The sequence below is a fragment of the Coregonus lavaretus genome (genome assembly GCF_964263955.1).
Source record: "Coregonus lavaretus genome assembly, contig: HAP1_SCAFFOLD_449, whole genome shotgun sequence".
NCBI lineage: Eukaryota > Metazoa > Chordata > Actinopteri > Salmoniformes > Salmonidae > Coregonus > Coregonus lavaretus.
Window position 1 is genome coordinate 84,936 of NW_028158296.1, and position 21,404 is coordinate 106,339.

Here is a 21,404-nt window from a genome sequence, read left to right on the forward strand (position 1 = left end):
AAACAAACAATTAAAATAATGCACCTGCAATAGAGCATGCTGGGAAATATGATAATGATTGGTGTGGTTTTGGTTAAACACTGGTTATTAACACCAACACTGTGGTTATTTTACACCAATGAGTGTTAATTTAACTCTTACAGAGTTAATTTAACACCTGAACAACACTAGAAATGTTACACTGAAAAATCAACACTATGTAACACTGGCCTATTTGCTGTGTAGGAGTCATATTACTGTTGGTTGAGAGATGGAAAGTTATCTTAGCTAGACAGACTCTTTCTTCAGACAACACTTGAGTGTTTTTCTCTCGCTCTCTCTCTCTCTCTCTCTCTCTCTCACTTCTCTCTCTCTCTCGCTCTCTCTCTCTCTCTCTCTCTCTCTCTCTCTCTCTCTCTCTCTCTCTCTCTCTCACTCTCTCTATCTCTCTCTAACTGTCTCTCTCGCTTCTCTCTCTCTCATTCTTTCCCACTCTTCTCTCCCTCTCCTAGAGACGTAAATAAACAGATACATAAGAAAACATCTGCTTGCTTTTCTTCTCTTTCTCTTTATTGTTTCTTCTCCCCCTCCCCTCCCCTCCCCTCACCTCCCCTCCCCTCCCATCCCCTCCCCTCCCCTCCCCTCCCCTCCCCTCCCCTCCCATCCCCTCCCCTCCCATCCCCTCCCCTCCCCTCCCTGGCTGAAAGAAGTAAAGTGAAGGATAAGAGTCTGTCAGCAGATGGCTCTCCTCTGATTTAAAACACTGTAGACGTGGCTCTGTCACGGGGGGTGGAGAAAGGGAACAAATAAATAAACAAGTGTATGAACGAGTGAACAGGGGTTATCAGTTCATGTCAAGATGACAGGTGATTCCACAAGAAACAAACCCTGAGATGACTATATGTTCTGCTGTAAAGATAGCTGTGTGTATGTGTGTGTGTGTGTGTGTATGTGTGTGTGTGTGTGTCTGTCTCTGTCTCTGTGTAGCGCAGACTGGCACCACTCCAACACTGTTCGTCCATCTACTAAAACGTCATGACATAATTCCTATTAAGAGTTTGAAAGGAGCATAATAGAAGTATAATAGGTTGTTTTCAATAAAAGGTCACAATAGGATGCAGAGCATTCCATTTGGCTGCTGGGAAGCAAGGACACCCCCAGCTCTACTAGAACCATTGACAACTATGTGCCGTTTTCAAGGGATTGTTAAATAAATGTTATAGCTAACTATTTGGTTTTAATATCATCACCTCTTGAAGAGCATAGTCAGAACTACACATTTCTGATTATTCTACATTTAGCTCTATCATCCGAGTTATACAGCAATTAACCGCATGCTTTTCATGATCAGTGAACATCAATAGATCATGTAATTTCAGATAAGTGAGGGTAGCTAACTAAGCAAACATGTGTCATGTTAGGCTTTTGGAAAGAGCTTGACATCAGCAAGTCCTCGTCCTGGTAAAGTTGTCAGTCGACATCTGTCATCACCGTTATAGATGTCAAGCAAATCAAACACTATTTGGATAAAGCCATCTAGTTTATCCCCTGAAAGTTAGCTTGTTAACTAGCAATATTGACGTGATCTGTTATTAGCTAGCTAGCCAATTTGACGTGGTCCATCAATCAATGTAGCCTATCATGTCTATCAGCAGCAATCGTAATTAAACACTCTTAAAAACAATGTTGAAAGGGGATCATGTTAGCCAACTTCACTAGGTAGGCTGGTTGAAGAAAAAAGTACATTAGGTCTACTTACCACTATGTTTAGCCAACTGTACAACGTTTCTACCAGTAGCTTGCAAAGTAAACATCATCAGCTAACAGTATATCGGCGAATGCGCCCTTCTGCTGCCAATAATGAGAGATATCGTGAGGCTACCCCATGAGCTACCCTCACGTATCTGAATGGTGGCCAATATTGAGAGATATCGTGAGGCTACCCCATGAGCTATATTAAGAATGGGCTACTCTCACGTATCTGAATGGTGGACAATATTGAGAGATATTGTGAAGCTACCCCATGAGCTATAATAAGAATGGGCTACCCTCGCGTATCTGAATTACATTTACATCATTTAGCAGACGCTCTTATCCAGAGCGACTTACAGGAGCAATTAGGGTTAAGTGCCTTGCTCAAGGGCACATCGACAGATTTTTCACCTAGTCAGCTCGGGGTTTAGAACCAGCGACCTTTCAGTTACTGGCACAACGCTCTTAACCACTAAGCTACCTGCCGCCCTGAATGGTAGCCAATATTGAGAGATATCGTGAGGCTACCCCACTGAGCTATAATAAGAATGGGCTACCCTCACGTATCTGAATGGTGGCCAATATTGAGAGATATAGTGAGGCTACCCTCACGTATCTGAAATTACATGATCAATTGATGTTTACTGATCATGGAAAGCATGCAGTTACTTGATTTATAACTCTGATGATAGAGATAATGTAAATATGTGCAATTGTTTTGCATGGAATAAATTGAAATTTGTAGTTCTGACTATGCTCTTCAAGAGGTGATGATATACAACCAAATAGTTAACATTAATTTAACTATCCCATAAAAAAAGGCACGCAGTTGTCCATGGGTTTTAGCGGAGCTGGCAATCTCCTTGCCCCCCAGCAGTCAAAATCGAACGCTCTGCACCTTATTGTGACATTTTATTGATAACGACCTATTGAAAATGAAGCTAATCCACTTAGCTAATCTACCAGTCTTCATGAGTGACAGGTATATAATGCTACTTGTCTGGCTGTGTAGGAGAAAGTGTACTTGAGATTTCAATGAAAACCGTAATGAAAAATGGTAGATTGATTCAGTTCCGTGAGAGTGGAATAAAGAAGATGCCGTTTGACTTCTTCAGTCTAGATTTAGATTGCAATGGGATACTTGAAACTACTTGATGGTAATACCGCTCACTGTTGCCCCTAGTGGCAGGTTTTGAAGTCATTTCCCAGTGTCCTCAAGACAAGGATAGACGTCAAATTCTGAAGTCAATCTTGAGCGATCTCCCTGGCAGATACACACGCTCCACTCCGCAGATAAACACTTCCTTACTGAAAACACAGCGTGTTTTCCACAGACCCCAGTGCTTTTCTGATCTGAAATGTGAAACTCTCTCTCTCTCATCTCTCTTCTCTCTTCTTTCTCTCTCGCTCTTCTCTCTCTTCTCTCTCTCTTCGCTCTCTATCTCTTTCCCCTCTCTTTCTCTCTCTATTCTCTCTCGCTCTCTCTCTCTCTCATATCCTCCCTCAATATTTGATGAGAAGAACAGCAGCTTCCTTTCTAAATGGGTGAAGGTCTGAATATGTATGCCCCCTCCCACTGATTTACATTTTTACATTTTAGTCATTTAGCAGACGCTCTTATCCAGAGTGACTTACAGTTAGGATTCATGTGTTTCTGTCTGTGTGTGCACAAATATGTGTGTAAACTAGTAAAACATCAGGTCAAGGGTGAGAGGGAGTGAAACACAGCTGTTCACGTTTAGAATGATTCTGTTGCAACCTCCGACCCCGTTACACATTCACCAACTCTGTGTTGTTCCACTTCATCCTTCTTTCTATAGCTTTATTTCTCTCTCTTTTCACCCCATTCTTTCTCATTCTTTCCATGTTCTTTTTCTGTCATCCCATTCTCATATATGCTCTATTACTGCTTTTCTCTATAGGCAAATTACTCATACTTTGTCCAACTTATATCTCCTTTCTCCCCTCCATCTCTCTTTACTTCTCTCTCCCTCTTTGTAAGGTATGCAGTTCTTCTGTTATTTCCCTTGGATCCCCTCTATGTTATAAATCACTGTCAGCCCTGTTCTCTCAGAGAGAGAAACTAGCTGCCAACAAAACCACAACTGTGTGTGTGTGTGTGTGTGTGTGTGTGTGTGTGTGTGTGTGTGTGTGTGTGCGTGCGTGCATGCATGTGTGCGTCCGTGCGTGTCTTTGTGCGTGCGTGCATGTATGTGTGCATTCTTGCAGTGTGTGCCTATATTTAAATATGGTAGCCTATATTATACTCTGTCAATCGCAGTTAGTGTGTGTGTGTGTGTGTGTGTGTGTATTTCTGCATTGGGAGAGACAGGGAGAGACAGGGAGATGAGGAATTAGATGAGAGATAATGAGATGAGGAATTAAATGAGAGACAGGGAGAGACAGGGAGATGAGGAATTAGATGAGAGACAGGGAGATGAGGAATTAGATGAGAGACAGGGAGATGAGGAATTAGATGAGAGATAGGGAGATGAGGAATTAGATGAGAGACAGGGATATGAGGAATTAGATGAGAGATAGGGAGATGAGGAATTAGATGAGAGACAGGGAGAGACAGGGAGATGAGGAATTAGATGAGAGATAGGGAGATGAGGAATTAGATGAGAGACAGGGAGATGAGGAATTAGATGAGAGACAGGGATATGAGGAATTAGATGAGAGACAGGGAGATGAGGAATTAGATGAGAGATAGGGAGATGAGGAATTAGATGAGAGACAGGGAGATGATGAATTAGATGAGAGACAGGGAGATCAATGAATTAGATGAGAGACAGGGAGATGAGGAATTAGATGAGACAGGGAGATGAGGAATTAGATGAGAGATAGGGAGATGAGGAATTAGATGAGAGACAGGGAGATGAGGAATTAGATGAGAGACAGGGAGATGAGGAATTAGATGAGAGACAGGGAGAGACAGGGAGATGAGGAATTAGATGAGAGATAGGGAGATGAGGAATTAGATGAGAGATAGGGAGATGAGGAATTAGGTGAGAGACAGGGAGAGACAGGGAGATGAGGAATTAGATGAGAGACAAGGAGATGAGGAATTAGATGAGAGACAGGGAGATGAGGAATAAGATGAGAGACAGGGAGATGAGGAATAAGATGAGAGACAGGGAGAGACAGGGAGATGAGGAACGTTTTAGTTTATTTTATATTCATGAAAAAATACTCCAGTCTGAACTTAAACTACTTAAACTCGGTAGAAAGTGTGTAGAAATGATAGTGAACTTACATTTTTTATAATTGTATCTCTTCAATCACAGTATTTTCAATATAGAGCTATTAGCAGCACTATCTTGGTTGATTTTGTGTTCTCAAGCCAGTGAGTTTATTAACATTCTTCATCAAGAATATGGGCAACATTTAATTATTGACAATGAAAGAGGTGGGAATGTTGTTCCCTTGTGATATCATTGCTACATTACTATCAATATAGCATTAAAAATAGTTTTCCAGATTGTATTTTGATGATTGTTTTGGGTCGCGTCTGAGACAACCTGGTTCAATTTGGGTCCCGAGGCAATACCAGTTGAGAACCACTGTACTACAGTACCCATAATGCTCTGTAACTATATCTGGTTTTATCTTACTAAACAAGTTTTTAAAGCTATGGTGTCCCATCTCCTTATTCTTACATGAAGTCAGAAGTAAAAAACTAGCTAACGAATGTGGACATTTACAAGCGAAAGTGAACCAGAGACATTGTTCAAGTGAACAACGTTGTGATGCATGTTAGCTAAAGTCAGGAGGAAGCCCAGCAGCAGCAGTGTGTCTGTCCACGAGCGTACTGTGTGTGTGGAGCAGAGCATGTGAGTGGAGTTGAGCAGTTGGAAATCCCGCTCATCACTCATGGAGCGGTGCTTATCGGCACTCCATGTGCTTTCCTACCGCTCCACAAAAAAACGTTCTGCGCTCACACGAAAAACAAACTGCAGCTCCAAATTCGCTCCATTCATTAAAATCACAATTTAACCAACAGCCATCTATATTTGTGACTACCTGGACCTACCAGGTATTGAAACCAAACCATAAGTATTTGAATAAACATAAAAAGGTGAATGTAAGAAGCAAACATCATTTCAAATAGGCTACATGTCATATTAAACAGCATATAAACACTCTAAGTAGGTCAGGAGCCAGACAGGGAGCCTAAGAAGGAATTAAAATGAATTATTTAGGCTATATTATTTATATTATTTCAAGGATATATGAACAAAATGTTTAAGAGATCTGATTTTTAGTTTATAAATACTTTGCTACAATGACACACTTAGTTATCTACCCACCTCGTTCCTTTCTTTAGTATGTGCACATAGCATGCTTTTGGGATAGGTGTCTTGTGGACACTAAATCACTGCACTTTAGCACCTGTGTGTTTTATCAGTTTCTTTATGAAAATATTTAGCGAACTCCATGACATTAGCTAAAGCAAGGGGCTATAGCAGCACACAAGTAGACTACAGATGCATGCTGGCCCGGGCATGCCCTAAGCTGGTGAAGTGAACGCTACTGGAGCACTACTATCTCCCGAGTGGCGCAGTAGTGCTAGCTGTGCCACTAGAGATCCTGGTTCGAATCCAGGCTCTGTCGTAGCTGGCCGCGACCAGGAGACCCATGGGGCGGCGCACAATTGGCCCAGCGTCGTCCAGGGTTGTGGGTTCGATTCCCACGGGGGGCCAGTATGAAAAAATAAAATAATATATGCACTAAGTCGCTCTGGAAAAGAACATGGTATGGAGTCTTGGTTGCTAGGCAACACCTGGCCCTCACTGAGCAACACAGAGGGACAGACATGAGAGGAGAAGAAAAAAACGCTAGGAGGAGGAAAAGTTTCTCTGCAAGCAAAATAATCAGGAAAAAATGGCAGTAGCAGCTGTACTTTTAGCGTGGAACCCCGTATTATCGGCATATTCAACAGCGTTTAAGAAATGTATTATCTTCAACAGTGTTATCTTGTGATCAAAGTTGTGTGATTATTGGTGTCGTAAAAATGTTAGCTAATGGGTTAGCAATTAGCATGTTTGACATTTCAGTGGAAATATTACTATTATCAGCTTTTTGATAAGCGGTTTAGCAAAAAAAATAAGTCCCGTATTATCGGCATACGGCCCCCAGTTATCGGCCACCTTACTATTTTGTTCAATTACAAGATATATCCGTATAATTTTGTTGAAAAAAGAGACACCAACCTCGTATCCGAAATGTTTACTAGATAGTTGGCTAGCCTTCCGGTAAAAAATTATGACTTGCCTGTCAACTTTTCATTGCGTAGCCCGGTGCGCCCTCCTGTGGACTTCACCAACATATTCAGTGTTGTAACAAAATAATGTCTCATTGTTTGTTTTACAGATTAATCTTATCTTTTGAGAAAGTAGATAACAGTTGAATACTAAAATATTAGTATTAATAATTTACATCAAATACAACTTTAATTTCAGCTATGTGTATTGACATAAACAATGAAAACACTGTTGGAGTTTGTGTTGCAGAGATGCACTTGGAAAGTAAAGGAAGAAATACACAAGATGGGTTGAATAAATATATATTATATTTTAGACATGTTTTTTTTTTGTACAAATAAATAATTTCATATGAATACAAACAATTAAATCTCGACCTCCATCCCTATATTGTCACAAAATTCACAATAAAAGTCAAGCTCCACCGCTACCTCTGGATCCCACTGCACACACCTACAGTGGAACCAGTGCTGGCAGAAGTCACAGCACACCCATGGCACCTCGGATCTACACTCCTGAGGGGAGCTTGCAGGCGGATCATGCTCCCCGCAGCGAGGTGGTGTCTTCTTTTATAAAAAATTAAATAATAATCAAATTGAAAAACATGGTTTTGCAAAATGTAGAAGTTATTCAACAACAATAGTAATTGATACAACAGAGAGAGAGAAACAGATTATGAAGTACATGAGAGTGGTGCCATGGGTGGTGTGACATTGGAGCTTTTTTCTTCCTTTTCTGTGCTGCAGTTTGAGAAAAAGTAGTGTTAGACAGAGCATGTTTCATGTAAACCCTTTTCAACCTTTTTACATCAATACTTCTGGAGGAAGCTGCAGACGTTTTGGAGGAGGTGGAGATGACTTGAGGGCTGGTGCAATGGACTGTAGATATGTAAAGAGAGATTTTTTTTTTTACATTGCTGTTTTATAAAATAGGTAACAAACAGTCATTTTTTCATAATTTAACATGTGTTAATTTAACAGGTGTTGCACACTGGGAGGCACTGGCAGTGGTGATGCAGCTGTCAGGAGGGGTTCCAGCAGGGGGTCCAGCAGAGGCGATGGCGTCAATGGTCTCATCCATGGCAGCCCTCTCCTGTGCCCTCTGTGTTCTGAGGGATGCCCAACGCTCTTCTTCTCACCCCTCTCCTGCCACTGGCGCGTGTATTCCTCCCCGGTGAGGCATGTGGCGACCACAGGGAGTCTTCTGTATCGGTCTAGCCGATACTTCAGGACAGTAAGGATGTGCCCCAGGTACTTTGCTATCAGCCCCCCCTCTATTAGGGGGTGCTCTTTTAGAGCTAGGGCTGGGACTGGAGCAGGGGCTGAGGGTCCTCCTGTGGTCACTGGGGAGGAGGTGCTGATGGACGGCACAGTGCTGCTGGTTCCAGGAGAGGCGGTGGTGGGACCCAGTAGGGACCGAAACGGCATTAAATGGGACACTTCAGTGGCTTGGGGGGGGGCCTCCCAGTGTGTAGTGTCCACCGGGGAAACACTTGGGGTAGATGATAAATGGGGGGACGTCCTCCCCAACTGCGTTGAAGCAGGCCAGCACTGTGATGTGCTCCTTGGTCCCCGGAGCCTGCTGGTACACGTGTTTTGCGCCCCGGGGAGCCAGCACTTTGTGCCTGCTCTGGTCGCTACGAAACCCAGACTCATCGCAGATATAGATTTGTCTGAGTTTCTCCCTCAATCCACTCTCCTCCAAGTGCTTCTCATAAGAAGTGAAGAATGTGTCCATCGTCGGACGTGTGGCACACTCAGCTCTCCCCCTGTCCAGGGTGACCGGCCTCCTCAAGCTCAGGTTCTTGTGCCTCCTCCTGAACATTTCCCACCACCTCTTCCCCAGTGGTGGGATTGTTTCCCCTGGGTGCCGAAACCTACAATAGAATAGAATATATAATTGTCCATCCAGGATGAAAATGTTTGTTTTGGCATCACCATACACATCCACATTTACATCACACACATTGAGAACAATCAGTCCACCAATCTACATACATAAACACATAAAACACCAAATACCTGCGTATTTTGTTGGCGTATTTCATCAGCCTCTGTCTGGTGAAGGGGAACCCATGGCTGGCGCAGTAGATACAGTACTGCACCAGATAATTTTCATCCTCTGGTGCAAGCAATGTGGGTGGTCCACTGCGACAACCATGGGTCACCCGGCCGCTCAGCCTGTCCGCCAGGGTCTGCCGAGGTACACCATGCACCTTGGTAAATAAGAAAAGAAAACTGTTACTAGCAGATACAATTCACATACACATGGTCATCTCCTAAAAACAAAAGATGCCCAACCTTGGCAGCCTGGCGGATAGCCATCCCTGCCCCACAGTCCTCCATGGCATGGAACATGTCCACCTCACTCCACTGCTTCCTCTTGACTTTCTCCATGATGTGGTGTTAATACATGTAGCTAAATAACTTGGCATACTATACACATTTTAGAAAGACTCAATCTGAATATGTATAAACATTTACATTTCAAAGCTAAGGCATTGAAAGGTGATGAACGTTTTCAGAATAACTGAAAGTGTACCCACGTTTTTTGTTTGATGATATCTGTAATGAAAATTAGTGTCCCAATTAGTTTAATATTGATGCATACATTGTCACATGTGACTAAATACTGCCTCTATGTAGCTGTTGTAAAATGAAACATAGCCAACAGTGATAGGTGTCAAAAAGTTAATGGTTCAAAGTTCCAAATACATTTTTGCAGATTGTGCAAAACGCCTCTGTCAGAGGACTCCAATTTTGATACTTTACCTTGACAACATTCAGCTGTTTTCGTGATATGAATTATCTAACGCTTACAATTTATTTCCTTTTTGCTTACTTAGCAGTTCTATCAACATTTAGCAACTAAGCTAGCAACATTAGAAAATCCGTTAGCTATATTTCAGAGGTAAAAAGTTGGATATTAAATGATGTGTGGTCTGTCGCGCAGTCGAATTTTACAATATGCAGCGTGTTCCACAAAATGTATACATATATAACTTTTTTGAAAACTCTCAAAACCTAACTTAACTTACATAAATTGCACTGAAAATCGGTGGTCAGCTAGCTAGAAGGGTGTCGTTAGTCGCAAAACGTACCGTTATTTTCCAGTCCATTTAAATGTTGAACTCGAGGTGATTTAGTCCTCCAACCACTAGAGAGTGTCCGAAGTTAGGAGGTGTCCGATGTTGGGGGGAAATTAGCTAACTCATCCAGAGCCCTTTGACTTCTCAAACACCACAGAATGGATCAGGAGATTCGAGAGGTTTCGTCTGGCATCGGGGCTGAATACAACTCTCTTATATATGCTATGGGGGATGCCGCTGATGATATTTTGGAAGCATCGCCATTGACTGATGCTGATAAAAAGAAGTATGCTAATGTAAAAGGAGCATTTGAGCGGCACTGTTTAGGAAAACACAATGTTATTTTTGAGAGATCTCAAATGATGAGGGAGAGAGTGCAGAGGCATTCATCACAGCTTTACACAAGCTGTCTGAGCATTGTGTGCTCAAAGAAAAACTGATGAGAGACAGAATTGTTCTTGGAATAAATGACAGGAGGCTGTCAGAACAGCTTCAGTTGGACTAGACACTGGCAAAAGCTATTCAAAGAGTCAGACAAGTGAAACTGTAAAGAAACAGCAAACATTACTGCACAGCAATGCAGCAGGAGGAGAAACCACTACAAACGTGGACGCCATCAAAGCAAAATAGAATAAACGGAAGAAATTCCAACAAAGTGCAGAGACAACATACAAAGGGCCAAACAAAAGTGAAAAGGAGTGCAAAAGATGTGGAGGAGGACGTGAACATGGATGGAAGGACTGTCCATCCAAGGAGGCTCCTATGTCCTCTCAAGGTAAAATAAAATTAATCTGAATGGGGAAGTCATCAGCTTCAAATTCGACACAGGAGCAGCTGTGACGGCCATATCTGGTGAGACCAACCAATATGTTATACGGGCTGGGGCACAATCTGCTTGATGTGAAAGGCTGCTTTAAGAACAAGCTGATAGCAAAAGGGCACAGCACAGAACGAGAGGTGTAGATCGTAGCAGGACTGACACAACCACTCCTAGGCCTACCAGCCATAGAGGCCCTACAGTTAGTGCACAGAATCGAAGAAGTGACACAGCCAGAGAAAGACTTCACCGCCGTCTATCTGTCCATCTTTCAAGGACTGGGGAAACTCGAAGAGTCATACAAGATAGAGCTTAAAGATGGTGCCACACCCTGTGCTCTTTCAGCACAGCAATGTATTCCGCTCACCTTTAGAGAAAAAGTATATGGAGAGCTGGGCAGGATGGAGAACATCGATGTCATAACCAAAGTGACAGAGCCCACAGAATGGTGCTCCGGAATGTGGTTGTCCCGAAAGCAAATGGAGACATCAGAGTAAATACATCAGTAATAAGAGAGCGTCGCATTCTTTCAGCGGTAGATGAAACACTCGCAATGTTGACAAATGCCATTTTTCACGAAGCTCGATGCTCGATCTGGATTTTGTCAAATCCCACTCACACCAGAGTCAAGCCCACTCACTACCTTCATCACACCATTTGGGAGGTACCACTTACCACTTCAACGGATTGTCGTTTGGCATATTATCGGTGCCCGAGCATTGTCTCAAATCTTTGAGAACTTCCAAGGGTGCTGGGTGCCATGCTGACGACATTCTGGTATTTGGATGTGACAGACAAGAACAAGACAAGAGATTTCACAAATGTGCTACAGAAAATGCAGCAGGAGTGTCTCACACTCAACGAAAAGTGTGAGTTTGCAAAGGCTGAAATGATCTTCTTGGGTCACAGGGTTAATGCTTCAGGACTGGAGCCACATCCCAACAAGGTCAAGGTACATGTGTAGCAGATGTTCGCAGACTGATGGGCATGGCGAACAACCTTGCTAAGTTTCTGCCCCAACGGGTTACATACAGCATGCCATTGAATGAGCTGAGGCGAGAGAGGAATGAGTGGTGCTGGGGGCATCCCCAAAAGACTGCTTTTCAGAAGCTCAAGGAGGAACTGAGTTCTCCAAAAAGCGCTCGCTCAGTACTCGTGCACGGCTGAGACGACGGTTGCAGCAGACTCATCGTCATACGGCATAGGTGCGGTGCTGACTCAGAAACAGGCTGACAACACTTGGAAACCTGTGACATACATCTCAAGAGGAATGACTGATACAGAGAAGCGCTAATCATAGATTGAGAAAGAGGCGTTAGCAGCCACGTGGGCGTGTGAAAGACTGACTCCTTACCTTCAGGGCCTGCAGTTCACACTACAAACTGACCACAAACCCCTGGTACTGTTGCTAGGCTCCAGAGCCCTAGATCAGGGTCCTACGATTTCCACTGCGACTTCTGAGATTCACCTACAACATCGTCCATGTGCTAGGGTAGAATCTCATCACTGCAGATACGCTGTCGAGGGCACCGATGGGTGACGCACCATCCACCGACGACCTACAACTGGACAAGATAGTGTACATGGATACCATCGTTTCCTCACTACCAGTTGCAGAGGCTCGAGTGAAACAGACCACAGAGGCACAACAAGCCGACAAATCTTGCAAAAAGGTTAAACAATACTGCCTTATCGAATGGCCGGGATAACACAAGTTGCACACATACTTGGCACCTTTCTGGCAGGTCAGGGCGGAGCTTCTCATGGCAGGTGACCTTATTCTGAAAGGTGAAAGACTTGAAATACCACAGACACTCAGAGGTGAAATACTTCAAAAGATCCATGAAGGACATCAAGGAATCTCAAAGTGCCAAGCAAGGGCCCAGCAGTCAGTGTGGTGGCCAGGAATTTTATTCCAAATCCCACAAGCAGTCGACAGGTGTGAAATCTGCTAAAAACACAGTACAGCCGCTTATACCTACCTCAGTTCCTGAAGGACCGTGGCAAAAGGTGGGAATGGACCTGTTTGAGTGGAACAAGAAAACGTACCTGCTGATTGTTGATTACTTCTCCAAATACATTGAGGTAGATGAAATGAGAGTGACTTCGACTGAGGCCACCATCAAATAAGCCTTTGACTGCCATGGAGTCACGGAGACAGTAGTTTCAGACAATGGACCGCAATTCTCCTCAAAGATCTTATATAGTATACACTGAGTGCACAAAACTTTAGGAACACCTGCTCTTTGAATGACCAGGCAAAAGCTATAATCCCTTATTGATGTTACCTGTTTAATCCATTTATATCGTTGTAGATATATTTAGCAGACGCTCTTATCCAGAGCAAATTACAGTTAGTGAGTGCATACATTTTCATTATGGCCCCCGTGTGAAACGAACCCACAACCCTGGCATTGCAAGCACCATGCTTTACCAACTGAGCTACAGGGAAGGAGACAGGTTAAAGAAAGATTTTTAGGCCTTGAGACAATTGAGACATGGATTGTGTATGTGTGCCATTCAGAGGGTGAATGGGGAAGACAAAATATTTAAATGCCTTTGAACGGGGTATGGTAGTATGTGCAAGGCGCACCGGTTTGTGTCAAGAACTGCAACGCTGCTGGGTTTTTCACGCTCAACAGTAATAGTTATATTTTCATAATTAATAGGCTGACACATTACCTTTAGCTACAGTGCCTTGCAAAAGTATTCATCCCCCTTGGCGTTTTTCCTATTTTGTTGCATTACAACCTGTAATTTAAATGGAGTTTTATTTGGATTACATGTAATGGACATAAACAAAATAGTCAAAATTGGTGAAGTGAAATGAAAATAACTTGTTTCAGAAAATTCTAAAAAATTAATAACGGAAAGTGATGCGTGCATATGTATTCACCCCCTTTGCTATGAAGCCCCAAATAAGATCTGGTGCAACCAATTACCTTCAGAAGTCACATAATTAGTTAAATAAAGTCAACCTGTGTGCAATCTAAGTGTCACATGATCTGTCACTTAGCAGACGCTCTTATCCAGAGCGACTTACAGTTAGTGAGTGCATACATTATTTTTTATACTGGCCCCCCGTGGGAATCGAACCCACAACCCTGGCATTGCAAACGCCATGCTCTACCAACTGAGCTACATCCCTGCCGGCCATTCCCTCCCCTACCCTGGACGACCATTGGTCAATTGTGCGCCGCCCCATGGGTCTCCCGGTCACGGCCGGCTACGACAAAGCCTGGATTCGAACAAGGATCTATAGTGGCACAGCTAGCACTGCGATGCAGTGCCTTAGACCACTGCACCATTCGGGTTCTCAGTATGTATACACCTGTTCTGAAAGGCCCCAGAGTCTGCAACACCACTAAGCAAGGGGCACCACCAAGCAAGCGGCACCATGAAGACCAAGGAGCTCTCCAAACAGGTCAGGGACAAAGTTGTGGAGAAGTACAGATCAGGGTTGGGTTATAAAAAAATATCAGAAACTTTGAACATCCCACAGAGCAAAATTAAATCCATTATTCAAAAATTGAAAGAATATGGCACCACAACAAACCTGCCAAGAGAGGGCCGCCCACCAAAACTCACGGACCAGGCAAGGAGGGCATTAATCAGAGAGGCAACAAAGAGACCAAAGATAACCCTGAAGGAGCTGCAAAGCACCACAGCGGAGATTGGAGTATCTGTCCATAGGACCACTTTATGCCGTACACTCCACAGAGCTGGGCTTTACGGAAGAGTGGCCAGAAAAAGTCTTTGCTTAAAGAATAAAATAAGCAAACATGTTTGGTGTTCGCCAAAAGCCATGTGGGAGACTCCCCAAACATATGGAAGAAGGTACTCTGGTCAGATGAGACTAAAATTGAGCTTTTTGGCCATCAAGGAAAAAGCTATGTCTGGCGCAAACCCAACACCTCTCACCACCCGAGAACACCATCCCCACAGTGAAGCATGGTGGTGGCAACATCATGCTGTGGGGATATTTTTCATCGGCAGGGACTGGGAAACTGGTCAGAATTGAAGGAATGGTGGATGGCGCCAAATACAGGGAAATTCTTGAGGGAAACCTGTTTCAGTCTTCCAGAGATTTGAGACTGGGACGGAGGTTCACCTTCCAGCAAGACAATGACCCTAAGCATACTGCTAAAGCAACATTCGAGTGGTTTAAGGGGAAACATTTAAATGTCTTGGAATGGCCTAGTCAAAGCCCAGACCTCAATCCAATTGAGAATCTGTGGTATGACTTAAAGATTGCTGTACACCAGTGGAACCCATCCAACTTGAAGGAGTTGGAGCAGTTTCGCCTTGAAGAATGGGCAAAAAATTCCAGTGGCTAGATGTGCCAAGCTTATAGAGACATACCACAAGAGACTTGCAGCTGTAATTGCTGCAAAAGGTGGCTCTACAAAGTATTGACTTTGGGGGGGGTGAATAGTTATGCACGCTCAAGTTTTCAGTTTTTTTGTCTTATTTCTTGTTTGTTTCACAATAACAAATATTTTACATCTTCAAAGTGGTAGGCATGTTGTGTAAATGAAATGATACAAACCCCCAAAAAATCCATTTTAATTCCAGGTTGTAAGGCAACAAAATAGGAAAAATGCCAAGGGGGGTGAATACTTTCGCAAGCCACTCTATACAGAATATCTCACCACCATGCATTTTCATCTCCTCCTCTCTCCTTTATTCCTTTTTCCATCACGCAGAGAGAGGGACTGTCAACAGTTTAATGAAATAGCCTTGATAAAACATGTTACTATCAATGTTCCCGAACAGATTTCACTTGGTTTCCCAAAATAAGCGCTGGGTAGCTGCAGGAACAAGGTTGGAGAGCCCATGGCATACAGAGTTTGGGTGGAATATCACCTGTTGAGCAGCGAAATAACCGGAGTAGCCTACCCTACAACAACATGAGTGAAACGAACCGGCGGGAAAGTGGCCTCAATTCGCTACTGATGACATGTTTTTTTTCTCTTGCCCCTGCTCCTGCCCATTTGATAATGTCCATTCTAAATCAAAACTAATTTTACATATTAGTAAAGACAAGATTAAATTGAGAATAGTCTGTTGGGTGAAAATATGATCACTTGATTAGAGAACAGCGTGTGCAGCCTGAGGCAAGAAGCGGAGCGTAAGCTTTTTTTGTGACTTTCTCAAATCATCAATAGCCTATAGTCACATTATGCAGCCCATATATCTTTTAATTTCTAAGGCATTCTATGGTTTGTATCATTGACAACTAAAGTTGCCAAATAACTCTAAATCTAGAATATAGGACTTGTTTCAAATGATCACTTTTACGCTCAACATAGTCACTTCATATGGCACCCTCGCTACGGAATGGGAAAAAATATTGTTTCTATTTTATTCAGCTAAGTTCGATTATATTCTTCTTACTATAAAATCATATAATATAAAATAATGGCACGGGGACTTATAAGCATATCATGTCTGCTAAATGAACAAGAATACAGCCTATGGCATGGCGCATAGCCAGATGACATACAGTAGTCCCCACAAGAATAGTAAACTAACAAAAACTGGGGACATTTTGTTACTCCCCACAAGGTCAAATGCTATTTCTGGGGGTTTAGTGTTAAGGTTAGAATTAGTGTTAGGGTTAGAATTACATTAAGGGTTAGGGTTAGGAGCTAGAGTTAGGTTTAGGGTTAGGGTTAAGATTAGGTTTTTGGGTTAGGGTTAGGGTTAGGGTAAGAGTACGGGTTAGGTTTAGGGTTAGGGGTTAGGGAAAATAGGATTTTTAATGGGACTGAATTGTGTGTCCCCACAAGGTTAGCTGGACAAGACTGTATGCGTGTGTGTGTGTGTCTAACAGTGTGTTTTCTCAGTCAGGTGTTCCCCCATGGTCTTCCTGATGAGTTCACGCTGGTCTTCACTTTGCTCCTCAAGAAGAAAACACTGAGAAACAACATCTACCTCTTCCAGATCTCTGATGAACAGGGATACCCACAGGTATACACTCCTCTTTTCCCCTCCCTCTCTCATCTCTGTCCTCTACCCTCTTTTATTACTATCTTTCTTCCCCTGTTCCTTCTCTCCATCACACTCTCTCCTCTCCTCTGTCTCTCCCCTCTCACTCCATCTCTCTCTCTATTCCTCCTCTCTCTCTCTCTCTCTCTCTCTCTCTCTCTCTCTCTCTCTCTCTCTCTCTCTCTCTCTCTCTCTCTCTCTCTCTCTCTCTCTCTTCTGTTATCTCCTATATCTGTTCCATCTCTCTCTCTATTCCTCCTCTCTCTCTCTCTCTCTCTCTCTCTCTCTTTCTCTCTTCTGTTATCTCCTCTATCTGTTCCATCTCTCTCTCTCTCTTTCCTCTCCTCTCCTCCATCTCGCCACTCTCTATCATCCCTTCAGCTTCTCCCCTCTCTCTCTCTCTGTTGTTCTCTCATTATAATTCATGTTACTTCTATGATGAAATATTGGAGTGTCTGTCACTTCTATAATAAGTCTGAAGCCACATTTAAATACTCCATGTATATGATGAATTGTGGGCAAACCATCTCATTATAAATGATTGATTGGGTGTTTTCAGATGCAATAATTAGTATATTACCTTTGTCCATGTCTTTGCTAACTTTGCAGTGTGTTCTATGTAGCCCACTTTGAGACACAAAGCACTGTACCAAACTTGTAGCTCCTTCTCCTAGCGGCTACTGCTTGAGACTGGATAGGCATATTCAATGAGGCATTGGCTTTAGCATTGCTTACACCTACAATACAATATCCGATTCCATCAGATCTGTAGACTCCTCTGTAGAGGTGTTATTTCCCAATCAGATGTGATACAACTGTTTTTTTCCCTGTGTCTCACCTCACCTCTCCTCCCCTCCCATCCCCCCTCCTCTCCCCCACTCTCCCACTCTCTCCTCCTTCCTTCCTCCCCTCTCCCCACTCTGTCATCCCTCCCCCCAAGTTCTCTCTTGACCTGAATGGCCCTGAGGCCACCCTGTCCCTGCGTGCGCGGGGGGCCGATCCCCTGGGTGACCCGGTTGGGTGTGTGTTCAGCGGGGAGGGCGTGGAGTCTCTCCTGGACAGTGGCTGGCACAAACTGGCCCTCAGTGTCCAACAGGGAGCAGCCTCTCTACACGTGGACTGCAGCTCCATCCAGACCATGCCCCTGGAGCCCCGGGGAGAGCTACCCACCGAGGGACACACCATGCTAGGCATCAGAGCCACCGATGCTGCCCCTGTGGAGGTATTGATTGGAGGACCAGGGAGGGAGAGGAGGGGGGGTTGATTGTGGTAGGAAGTTGGGAGTAGGGAGATGGGGTTGGGTCAACCTGTATGTGGGGAGTAGGGAGATGGAGGGGGAGGTGGAGAGTATGGGAGGAGGGGAGAGATGGAAGGAGAGGTGGAGAGGCTGGGAGGAGGGGAGAGATGGAGGGAGAGGTGGAGAGGCTGGGAGGAGGGGAGAGATGGAGGGAGAGGTGGAGAGGGTGGGAAGAGGGGAGAGATGGAGGGAGAGGTGGAGAGGCTGGGAGGAGGGGAGAGATGGAGGGAGAGGTGGAGAGGCTGGGAGGAGGGGAGAGATGGAGGGAGAGGTGGAGAGTCTGGGAGGAGGGGAGAGATGGAGGGAGAGGTGGAGAGGCTGGGAGGAGGGGAGAGATGGAGGGAGAGGTGGAGAGGCTGGGAGGAGGGGAGAGATGGAGGGAGAGGTGGAGAGTCTGGGAGGAGGGGACAGGGATATTTAGGGGTGATGGTTGGGGCTGTAGTAGTGGGGTTGTAGTGGGTATACTTGTTCTCTAACAATAGTTTTTCTCTCTTTCTCTCTGTCTCTCTCTCTCTCTCTCTCTCTCTCTCGCTCTCTCTTTCTCTCTCTCTCTTTCTTTCTCTCTCTCTCTCTCTCTCTCTCTCTCTCTCTCTCTCTCTCGCTCTCTCTTTCTCTCTCTCTCTTTCTTTCTTTCTCTCTCTCTTCCTTCCTCTCGTCCCCCCTCTCTCGCCCTTCTTTTCTCCCTGCCCCCTGTCCTCTGCATCTCTGTCTGTCTCACAGATGGACATTCAGCAGGCGATGGTGTACTGTGATGCCTCCTTGGCCATTCAGGAGGCCTGCTGTGAGATACCTGGAGCTCGGGTGAGAACACCAGACATTACACATCGCTCCCACAACCACCACACCAACCATCACACAACGCTTTTACAACCATCACACAACACTTCTGCAACCATCACACCGACAATCACACAGCGCTTTTACAACCATCACACATCACTCCCACAACCACCACACCAACCATCACACAACGCTTTTACAACCATCACACAACGCTTCTGCAACCATCACACCGACCATCACACAACGCTTTTACAACCATCACACATCACTCCAACACCCATCATCATATGTAGGCCTGCTGCCTTTGTGTATTTTTGCCTGGAGAAAGTGTTCCCACATGGTTGGTATCAAGCAGATTGTGCAGAATCAACCATGTTGACAGAGAAAGAGAGAAAGAAAGAGCTCAGGTATGGGTGGCGAGCACAGCCAGTTCTGAGTTTATTTTGAACCTGAAGGCATTTCCACCCTGATGTCTGTTTTTGTCTGTACAGACCTTTTGTACATACAGTATGTGGAAGTGTCCTTCATGCTTGTGTTTGTTTGTTTGTTAGTGTGAGAGTGTGTGTGCCTGTGTGTGTGTGTGTGTGTGTGTGTGTGTGTGTGTGTGTGTGTGTGTGTGTGTGTGTGTGTGTGTGTTTGTGTGTGTCTGTCTGTACGTGCATATAGGCCTAGGTATGAAAGACAGACAAACAGGGAGAGATCCGTTATTCAGAACACCTTCAGAACTGAAGAACTGTAGAACAGCCCAGTAGACTTTCAGAACCCTCTAGAAAAAAGTGATTTACTTTGAAGAGGAGGAGAGGAAGAGACATCCAACTCTCCTCCCTCTTCTCTTGCACTCTGAGCTGTCTGCTGCAGGGCTCACCAGAAACACTGTTTAGAACGGAACCAGGAGCTGCAGTACACACATCCCACCTATAGTTCTGAGAAGATAATAATAATAATAATTGGTCATTTAGCAGACGCTCTTATCCAGAGCGACTTACAGGAGCAATTAGGGTTAAGTGCCTTGCTCAAGGGCACATCGACAGATTTTTCACCTAGTGGGCTCGGGGATTAGAACCAGCGACCTTTCGGTTACTGGCACAACGCTCTTAACCACTAAGCTACCTGCCGCCCAGGTAGAAGAGACATCAGCTGTTTGATAAAGATAGGAGAGCGATGTCACAGAGAGAAGTGGGAGATGACAGTTTTATCAACCTTTAGTTTTCTAAATCTGGAATACTCCAATTAGTATGATATGTTGCATTTCGTATGGTATGTATTAATTGGTGTATGTCCATCATCCACTTCGTACAGTGGCTTGCGAAAGTATTCACCCCCCTTGGCATTTTTCCTATTTTGTTGCCTTACAACCTGGAATTAAAATAGATTTTTGGGGGGTTTGTATCATTTGATTTACACAACACGCCTACCACTTTGAAATCTTTAAGTCATACCACAGATTCTCAATTGGATTGAGGTCTGGGCTTTGACTAGGCCATTCCAAGACATTTAAATGTTTCCCCTTAAACCACTCGATTGTTGCTTTAGCAGTATGCTTAGGGTCATTGTCCTGCTGGAAGGTGAACCTCCGTCCCAGTCTCAAATTTCTGGAAGACTGAAACAGGTTTCCCTCAAGAATTTCCCTGTATATAGTGCCATCCATCATTCCTTAAATACTGACCAGTTTCCCAGTCATCCCCACAGCATGATGTTGCCACCACCATGCTTCACTGTGGGGATGGTGTTCTCAAGGTGATGAGAGGTGTTGGGTTTGCGCCAGACATAGCGTTTTCCTTGATGGCCAAAAAGCTCATCTGACCAGAGTACCTTCTTCCATATGTTTGGGGAGTCTCCCACATGGCTTTTGGCGAACACCAAACGTGTTTGCTTATTTTTTTCTTTAAGCAATGGCTTTTTTCTGGCCACTCTTCCGTAAAGCCCAACTCTGTGGAGTGTACGGCATAAAGTGGTCCTATGGACAGATACTCCCATCTCCACTGTGGTGCTTTGCAGCTCCTTCAGGGTTATCTTTGGTCTCTTTGTTGCCTCTCTGGTTAATGCCCTCCTTGCCTGGTCCGTGAGTTTTGGTGGGCGGCCCTTTCTTGGCAGGTTTGTTGTGGTGCCATATTCTTTCCATTTTTTAATAATGGATTTAATGTTGCTCCGTGAGATGTTCAAAGTTTCTGGTATTTTTTTATAACCCAACCCTGATCTGTACTTTTCCACAACTTTGTCCTTGACCTGTTTGGAGAGCTCCTTGGTCTTCATGGTGCCACTTGCTTGGTGGTGCCCCTTGCTTAGTGGTGTTGCAGACTCTGGGGCCTTTCACAACAGGTGTGTATATACTGAGATCATGTGGCACTTAGATTGCACACAGGTGGACTTTATTTAACTAATTATGTGACTTCTGAAGGTAATTGGTTGCACCAGATCTTATTTAGGGGCTTC

General features: G+C 44.2%; 1 protein-coding gene across 1 annotated transcript in view; it reads left to right on the top strand.

Moving 5' to 3' along the window:
* Positions 1 to 21,404, top strand: part of LOC311124187 (uncharacterized protein) — a gene marked incomplete at its 3' end in the record, with an annotated part of 166,627 nt that overhangs the window by 13,204 nt on the left and 132,019 nt on the right. Inside the window, exons 4-6 of the mRNA XM_084198380.1 lie at positions 16,750 to 16,873; positions 17,832 to 18,113; positions 18,909 to 18,989. Of these exons, the coding sequence (XP_084054506.1) occupies positions 16,750 to 16,873; positions 17,832 to 18,113; positions 18,909 to 18,989 (487 nt within the window). The remainder of the gene's footprint in view (positions 1 to 16,749; positions 16,874 to 17,831; positions 18,114 to 18,908; positions 18,990 to 21,404) is intronic.